This window comes from Oncorhynchus mykiss, chromosome 25, assembly GCF_013265735.2.
Source record: "Oncorhynchus mykiss isolate Arlee chromosome 25, USDA_OmykA_1.1, whole genome shotgun sequence".
Taxonomy (NCBI): Eukaryota; Metazoa; Chordata; class Actinopteri; order Salmoniformes; family Salmonidae; genus Oncorhynchus; species Oncorhynchus mykiss.
Genome location: NC_048589.1, coordinates 24,348,934 through 24,357,737, shown reverse-complemented (window position 1 = coordinate 24,357,737; position 8,804 = coordinate 24,348,934). Strand labels below are relative to the sequence as shown.

The following is an 8,804-nucleotide window of genomic DNA, read 5'->3' as shown; positions in this document are numbered from 1 at the left end:
ACCAAACGGAAATGATGAGGAAGTTCCAAGCAGACACGCCATAACAAAAATGTAAAACTGGCAGACATTACTACAGTAGTCCTACATAGTCATATGCCTACTGTGATCTCAACGGGTCCACAGTTTGTAGGATTAAACTGTTCTTTATCCACATTTTAAAAGAAAGATGGAGGGACGTAGAGGAGGGGAGGGAGCTAGCAGGGTTGACTCAGGCCCCATTTACCCTTGTTTAGAATATTAGGCTAATGAAGTAGTTTGTATAATAATAACACTAATTATCGTACACAAATTAACATCAGACGTTTAATAACACTAAACTCAAATAATTAACATGATACAGAACACATGAGTTGCTAATGTATTTATACCAATATCTTATACATTGCTCTGAAACACATTTGGAATTAAGTTGATATAAAATAATGACTTCTAATCATTGCTCTGAAACTTTTCCAATTGGACTATATTCAAATCAGCCGCCTTTGCCATGTTGTACAGGATTTGATATGTAGGATTGTACTGTAAAAATCTATTTAAAAAAAAAAATTACATCAGTCTAATGTTACCACATAAAATACTGAGGATGATCTGTCTGAAAAAGACCAAACCAGGTCAGAATTGCATGTGGTAGAGAAAAACGTAACTTCTCAGAAGTAGATATGAATGCCAATGCCTTATCCAGGTAAACTCAAGAGAACATTTGTAAAGCCTATTTTCAGCGGTGGAAAAAGTACCCAATTGTCACACTTAATGATACCTTGATAGAAAATGACTCAAGTAAAAGTGAAATTCACCCAGTAAAATGCTACTTGAGTAAAAGTCTAAAAGTATTTGGTTTTAAATATACTTAAGTATTAAAGGTAAATGTAATTGCTAAAATATACTTATATTATAAATAATTTCAAATTCCTTATATTAAGCAAACCACAATGTGTTTTCTAATTTACAGATAGCCAGGGGCACACTCAAACACATAATTCACAAACAAAGCATTTGTGTTTAGTGAGTCTGCCAGATCAGAGGCAGTAGAGATGACCAGGGATGTTCTCTTGATAAGTGTGTGAATTGGACAATTTTCATGTTCTGCTAAGCATTCAAAATGTAATGATTATTTTGGGTGTCAGGGAAAAGGTATGGAGTAAAAAGTACATTGTTTTCTTTAGGAATGTAGTAAAGTAAAAGTTGTCAAAAATATAAATAGTAAAGATATCCCCAAAAAACAACTGAAGTAGTACTTTAAAGTATTTTTTACTGAAGTACTTTACACCACTGCCTACTTCACATAGAGGGCCATACCTGAATCCTCCTCCTGCACTTAAGCCTACTAAGTTGCACTTTTGGTTGTCTTGCTTTAGAAGCCCTAGGCCCTCAGTCAATTCCCACATTTCATTTTCATTTTGTCAGTGTGTAACTGTACATAGCATTTTGGTTCTTGTCTTGTAACTAAACATGTGCTGCCACTTTGGTCAGGACTTTCTCAAAAAGAGATTGTATCTCAACAAGGAAATACATGTTAAATAAATATATCCCATGTTTTAGTGGACTGCTTTACTCAACTAAAGGTCAGAGGAAAACAGTGGTGAGAAAGGTCAGGTCCATGCCAAATCCATTTCAACTCCAGTCAAAATGAATTCAAGTGTGATTCAGGAGGAAAAGGCCACTTTACAGCATTTTGATTTGGTCTAGCCCTTCAATGGGACCTCTGTGTCCAAGGTTCATATGCATAATTTACAATGTTATTTTGGAGTGTTTGTTTAAGACACACCAATGTCGAAGAGTTGTGCCTAAACACAAAAGGAGTCATAGCTTGATGCTAACTTTAAAAATAAGTGTACGCAGCTCAAGGATTGTAAAAACATTCCAAACATTACACACTCCTGCATATAATTCCACCCGTCTCAACGAAGCAGCGCTTTGATAACTAATAATGATAACGAATAGCCTTCTGTTCTCTACATGCTCAGTGCACATTGAAGAGGGCCAGAGTGGACCACACCTAGCAGTGTTCGGGTAAGGTGCACTATGAAGGGGCCTCTTCACCATGGACACTGGATTGTGTCAAAGTCCTACCACACAGCACACACACATTTATGAATGTGTCCACATCACCAATCTTTTCTCAAGGGACCATGACTCCATGTTAATGCAACTCTAGGCACATGTGAGAAACATCCATCTCTTTGCCCTGGATAGACAGCATGGTGATCTTAACCAACACCAGTGAGCAATGCATGCAAGGCAGCAAGCCAGCTAGCTTTGAAGGGTGTTAGGGTTGAACCCTGTAGCCACCATGTAAATAATGAATAGCACAGGCTTGGAACCTCTAACCCTTGCAATTTGACTGGTAAATGATGCTAACTGATGTGGCTCATGCAATGGAATGTATTTTTTGTAATGTCAGTTGAGTTAATTCAACAAATCACAGCACAAATTGAAGGGTACACTTCCAGCTTTTACTTCCTTCTTTGCTCCTAAGAGTACACTCACAATGGCTACCAATTATGCCATCAATGACTTGAATGGGGACTATTCTTTTCTTTCTATTGTAGCCACCTCCTGTAGCCTCTGAGGTCAGGAGAGCACAGAGCCAGTGGCAGCTCTGCATTCCTTCAGCTCTTTAGGGAGTATAAAGTCAGGGATCTTGATGTCCAAGTCTTCCACATTGATGATGAGACCCCTGGCTTTACTCTGGGCCTGGGTCTGGTTCCAGTGCTGCATCCTCCTACAGTAGTTGTCTGGGTTGAGCTGGTCCATCAGAGCAGCTTTCAGTGTGTCAGAGGGGGAGATGCTGTTGCGCAATGCATGGAACAGGAATCTGAAAGAGTAACAGTGAGGGAAGGTAGAAAAGGTTTAAAAAATGATTTACAAAAAATATGTTTTTTATGACATGGGTCTCAAATCGAGCAGTGATTCTGTCTGAAAAGGATTGGCACTACTGTTGGTGTGTATACCTTGGTAGCAGTGCCAGCACGGTGGTGAGGGCACATACTCCATAGAAGAGTGGTTGGGACATCTGTAGCTTGTCCACACCAAGGGGATTGGTGGGGGGACTACACGTCACACACACCACACTGAAGACCAGGGTGAAAGAGAAGTAGAAGAGAGCACTACCCACCAGCACTAACACATGTAGCCATGTCTGTAACACAGAAACATAGCACAGATCAACATAGGAATATAAATAGAGTACATAACATGGAACAGGAGTATTCAGACACGATCCCAGGTGCACTTATTCACAACTTGAACCCATGAGTTGCCCCCTTCAAAATGTGAATGCATTGAGACCTAGTCAAAAGTGCTAAATACAGTGCATTTGGAAAATGTATTCAGAACCCTTGAATTTTTCCATGTTACGTTACAGCCTTATTCTAAAAAGGATTCAATTGTTTTTTCCCCCTCATCAATCTACACACATTACCCCATAATGACAAAGTGAAAACAGGTTTTAGGAAATGTTTGCGAATGTATAAAAACAAACAATTACAGCCTCGAGTCTTGTTGTGTATGACGCTACAAGCTTGGCACACCTGTATTCGGGGAGTTTCTCCTATTCTTCTCTGCAGATCCTCTCAAGCTCTGTCCGGTTGGATGGGGAGCGTCGCTGCACAGCTATTTTCAGGTCTCTCCAGAGATGTTCGATTGGGTTCAAGTCCGGGCTCTGGCTGGGCCACTCAAGGACATTCAAAGACTTGTCCCGAAGCCACTCCTGCATTGTCTTGGCTGTGTGTTTATGGTCATTGTCCTGTTAGAAGATGAGGTCCTGAGCGTTCTGGAATAGATTTTCATCAAGGATCTCTCTGTACTTTCCTTCGTTCATCTTTCACCCGATCCTGACTAGGCGCCAAGTCCCTGTCGCTGAAAAACATCCCCACATTATGCTTCCACCACCATGCTTCCGGTAGGGATGGTACCAGGTTTCCTCCAGATGTGTCTCTTGGCATTCAGGCCAAAGAGTTCAACCTTGGTTTCATCAGACCAGAGAATCTTGTTTCTCATGGTCTGAGACTCCAAGCAGGCTGTCATGTGCCTTTTTCTGAGGAGTGGCTTCCGTCTGGCCACTCTACCATAAAGGCCTGATTGGTGGAGTGCTGCAGAGATTGTAGTCCATCTGGAAGGTTCTACCATCTCCACAGAGGAATTATAAAGCTCTGTCAGAGTGACCTTCAGGTTCTTGGTCACCTCCCTGACCATGGCCCTTTTCCCCCAATTTTTACAGTTTTGTTTTATGTATTTCACTTTTATTTAACCAGGTAGACTAGTTGAGAACAAGTTCACATTTGTAACTGCGACCTGGCCAAGATAAAGCAAAGCAGTTCGACACATACAACACAGAGTTACACATGGAATAAACAAACATACAATCAATAATACAGTTGAAAAATCTGTATACAGCATGTGCAAATGAGGTAGGATAAGAGAGGTAAGGCAATAAATAGGCCATGGTGGTGAAGTAATTACAATATAGCAATTAAACACTGGAATGGTAGGATGTGCAGAAGATGAATGTGCAAGTTAAGATACTGGGGTGCAAAGTAGCAAGATAAATAAATAACAGTATGGGGATGAGGAAAATTGGATGGGCTATTTACAGATGCGCTATGTACAGGTGCAGTGATCTGTGAGCTGCTCTGACAGCTGGTGCTTAAAGCTAGTGAGGGACGTAAGAGTCCAGCTTCAGAGATTTTTGCAGTTCGTACCAGTCATTGGCAGCAGAGAACTGGAAGGAGAGGCGGCCAAAGGAAGAATTGGCTTTGGGGGTGACCAGTGAGATATACCTGCTGGGGCGCGTGCTACGGGTGGGTGCTGCTATGGTGACCAGTAAGCTGAAATATGGCGGGGCTTTACCTAGCAGAGACTTGTAGATGACCTGTAGCCAGTGGGTTTGGCGATGAGTATGAAGCGAGGGCCAGCCAACGAGATCATACAGGTCACAGTGGTGGGTAGTATATGGGGCTTTGGTGACAAAACAGATGGCACTGTGATAGACTGCATCCAATTTGTTGAGTAGAGTGTTGGAGGATATTTTGTAAATGACATCGCCGAAGTCGAGGATCGGTAGGATGGTCAGTTTTACGAGGGTAAGTTTGACAGCAAGAGTGAAGGATACTTTGTTGCGAAATATTGCTCAGTTTGGCATGGCAGCCAGCTCTAGGAAGAGTCCACGGTGTTCTTGGGGACCTTCAATGTTGCAGAACTGTTTTGGTACCCTTCCTCAGATCTGTGCCACGACACAATCCTGTCTCAGAGCAATTCCTTCGACCTCATGGCTTGGTTTTTGCTCTGACATGCACTGTCGACTATGGGACCTTATATAGACAGGTGTGTGCCTTTCCAAATCGTGTCCAATCAATTGAATTCACCACAGGTGGACTCCAATCATGTTGTAGAAACATCTCAAGGATGATCAATGGGGAACAAGATGCACCTGAGCTCAAGTTCGAGTGTTATAGCAAAGGGTCTGAATACTTATGTAAATAAGGTCATTTTAATTTTTTTTGCAAAAAATTCTAAAAACCTGCTTTCCCTTTGTCATTATGGGGTGTTGTGTGTAGATTGAGCGAAATTAAAAATATATATTTTTAGAATAAGGCTGTAACAATAAAATGTGGTAAAAGTCAAGAGGTCTGTATACTTTCTGAATGCACTGTACGTAGCCTACTGTAGGCTCCACTACTTTTTTAAAGGGGAACATATGTTCAGAACAATTAACTTGAAAGCAAAAGAATGTTGCTCTCAAAAAGTATCAAAAGAAAGGTGAAAATCGAAGTTTCAGGGAAGAATGGACAGAGAGATGTTTTCATCTTACAATATTTTCCCAATGCCAAGCCAGTGTGTCTTATTTGCAATGAAAATGTCACTGTTTACAAATAATTCAATCTCAGACTTCATTATGAATTTAAGCATGGAACTTTCAAAGTGGCATTCCCATCCCCCAAAATAATTGTATCCATATTAGAATAAGGCTGTAACGTAATAAAATGTGTAAAAAAAAATCAAGGGGTCTGAATACTTTCTGAATGCACTGTAAATGCATTGTCATTATCAACCTATGGGTGTGTCAGGTAAGGTGTGATTCTCACCAGTGTGCGGCTCTCGATGACCTGGTGTAGTAGGATGATGAGGAGGGCCGAGGCGTTGATGGGAGACCCAAAGGAGAGCATGTCTGCATCTGACCCTGCATATGCCTGACCAAAAATAAGGAAGTCCTGTCATTCGTTCAAAGGCAGGGTATGACATGATGCCCTATTCAACTTAAACTACTCCCAGACTAGAGAGAACAACACCACATCACTGACCCCTTCTCAGGGTATATGTATCAAAACACAATAGATCAATGGCAATAACACTATTTGTGGAAATCTACTCACAAAGTAAGGAATGAAGAAACAGACAAGGCTTTGGTAAAGAGCGTCCAGCATCGTCAGCCAGAAGGTAGAAGGGAGGTACGCCTGGACAGATACATAAATAAAACATATCAATGAGTGTTTGTGTTATACCCAAGGACCAGATTTGGAAATCATTGTCCTAATACAACCAGATTCTGCCTTAACACACCTTGGAATTCTGTCCGGATTTGTAGAGCTCCGGTAACTTAATGAGGGTATCTGCAGACACGTCTTTGTCCAGGATCCCGTAGAGAAGGGGAGGGGCGGAGGTGAAGAGGAGGTTGAAGAAGATGAGCACCCAGGAGTTGGTCATGACGCTCCCCGAGAAACCACAGAAGAACTGGTACCAGAACAGAAGATTCACATACATCTACACACACAGGAAGAAAAAGAGACAAAGGGAGGGAGGAAGAGAAAATAAAGACAGAGATTGTGAGTAGTGTGCCTGGGGTGAGTGAGATATGTTCTTACCACATTCTTGTAGAAGAAGTAGAGAATCATGTTGGCCAGGCGTGTGTAGCACCAGTGGCCATGGACCAACAGTAGCTTGCGGAGGTGTTTAAACCTGGAGATGGCAAAGTCACTGGACATCACAGCCTGCATGCCCTCCTGGCCAGATATCCCAATGCCAACATCTGCCACCTGGATCATACTGACATCATTGGCGCCATCACCTGGACAAAAAGGACGCCCCAGACTTAAGAATTCTAGATTGGAAGCACTAAGACAGGCCTATTCCTACTGCCTTATAAATGTGCATAAATGTTTATATCCTGGACTTATCATTTATTTAAGTGTTACCGACTTCCACTGACCTATGGCGAGGGTCATGACTCGGAGCTGGTCCCGTACCAGTTGTACCACATGGCTCTTCTGAAGTGGAGTGGAGCGGCAGCAGACCACGGCCCTGCAGCGCCGGCTCAGCTCCAGGAAGTCCCCTTTCAGGTCCTCCTGCAGGGCGAAGTCCAGTGTGCGCCCGTCCACCACCAGGGTGAAGCCTGACGTGCCCTCAGCTGCCTCGCCACGCTCTACCTCCGCCCGCAGCTCCAGCAACAAGGCCTTGCAGGCCTCCTGAAGAGACGCAAGACAGGATGAGGAAGATTGATAGCAGGATGACAGGGACGCATTTTGAAGGACAAATAATTTAGAATAACAGGATAACATTCACCTTGCTATCACAGTTAGCAGTCAGCAGTTGGTCTGTGGTCCTAAGCAGTTTGCAGGCACAGGCGATATTTATGGCAGTCTCTTGTTTGTCCCCTGTGAGGACCCATACTTTGACCCCTGCTCTCTGTAGTGCCTCAATGGTCTCTGGCACCTCTTCCTGCAGTCTATCCACAATCCCTGTTGCCCCTGGCGACAGAAACAGTAACACTACAGTCAGCCATTGCAATTGGTTGTTGCTAGCCCCTAACCAAGTTTAGGGGTGACCCCATTTAGTCGATTGGTCGATTGTTTGGTCGATAGGCTTTTGGTTGGCCGAAATGTCTTTAGTCGAGCAGTAGCAAAAAATTATATATCCAGTACCAGTCAAAAGTCTGGACACACCTACTCATTCCAGGGTTTTTCTTAATTTGTACTATTTTCTACATTGTAGAATAATAGTGAAGACATCGAAACATTCCATCACTCCCCTTCTTGGTCATATAGCCCTTACACAGCCTGGTGGTGTGTTTTGGGTTATTGTCCTGTTGAAAAACAAATGATAGTCCCACTAAGTGCAAACCAGATGGGATGGCATATCACACCAGAATGCTGTGGCAGTCATGCTGGTTAAGTGTGCCTTGAATTCTAAATAAATCACTGACAGTGTCACCAGCAAGGCACCCCCACACCATCACACCTCCTCCTCCATGCTTCACGGTGGGAACCACACATGCAGAGATCATCCGCTCACCTACTCTGCATCTCACAGACATGGCGGTTGGAACCAAAAATCTCAAATTTGTATTCATCAGACCAAAGGACAGAATTCCACCAGTCTAATGTCCATTGCTCATGTTTCTTGCCCCAAGCAAGTCTCTTTTTCTTATTGTGTCCTTAGTAGTGGTTTCTTTGCAGCAATTCGACCATGAAGGTCTGATTCACGCAGTCTCTTCTTAACAGTTGATGTTGAGATGTCTCTGTTACTTGAACTCTATGAAGCATTTATTTGGGCTGCAATTTCTGAGGCTGGTAACTCTGATGAACTTATCCTTTGTAACTCTGGGTCTTCCTTTCCGATGGCGGTCCTCATGAGAGCCAGTTTCATCATAGCGCTTGATGGTTTTTGCGACTAGACTTGAAGAAACTTTAAAAGTTCTTGACATTTTCCGGATTGACTGACCTTCATGTCTTAAGGTAATGATGGACTGTTGTTTCTCTTTGCTTATTTGAGTTGTTCTTGCCATAATATGAACTTGGTCTTTAACCAAA

The 8,804-nt window shown here is 42.7% G+C and overlaps 1 protein-coding gene across 6 annotated transcripts in view; it reads right to left on the bottom strand.

Annotated features, from left to right (window-relative positions):
* Positions 1-2,434: 2,434 nt before the first annotated feature.
* LOC110505678 (probable phospholipid-transporting ATPase VD) overlaps positions 2,435-8,804 on the bottom strand; it is a 41,830-nt gene continuing 35,460 nt past the window's right edge. For 5 of the 6 annotated variants that reach the window (XM_036962432.1, XM_036962431.1, XM_021585065.2 and 2 more), the window contains 8 exons: positions 7,558-7,742; positions 7,205-7,460; positions 6,861-7,063; positions 6,559-6,759; positions 6,372-6,452; positions 6,084-6,188; positions 2,952-3,139; positions 2,435-2,815 (listed from right to left, as the gene is read on the bottom strand). In XM_036962432.1, coding sequence (XP_036818327.1) covers positions 2,572-2,815; positions 2,952-3,139; positions 6,084-6,188; positions 6,372-6,452; positions 6,559-6,759; positions 6,861-7,063; positions 7,205-7,460; positions 7,558-7,742 — 1,463 coding nt within the window. In that variant the 3' untranslated portion in view covers positions 2,435-2,571. The remainder of the gene's footprint in view (positions 2,816-2,951; positions 3,140-6,083; positions 6,189-6,371; positions 6,453-6,558; positions 6,760-6,860; positions 7,064-7,204; positions 7,461-7,557; positions 7,743-8,804) is intronic. The other variant, XM_021585064.2, reaches the window with a different exon arrangement.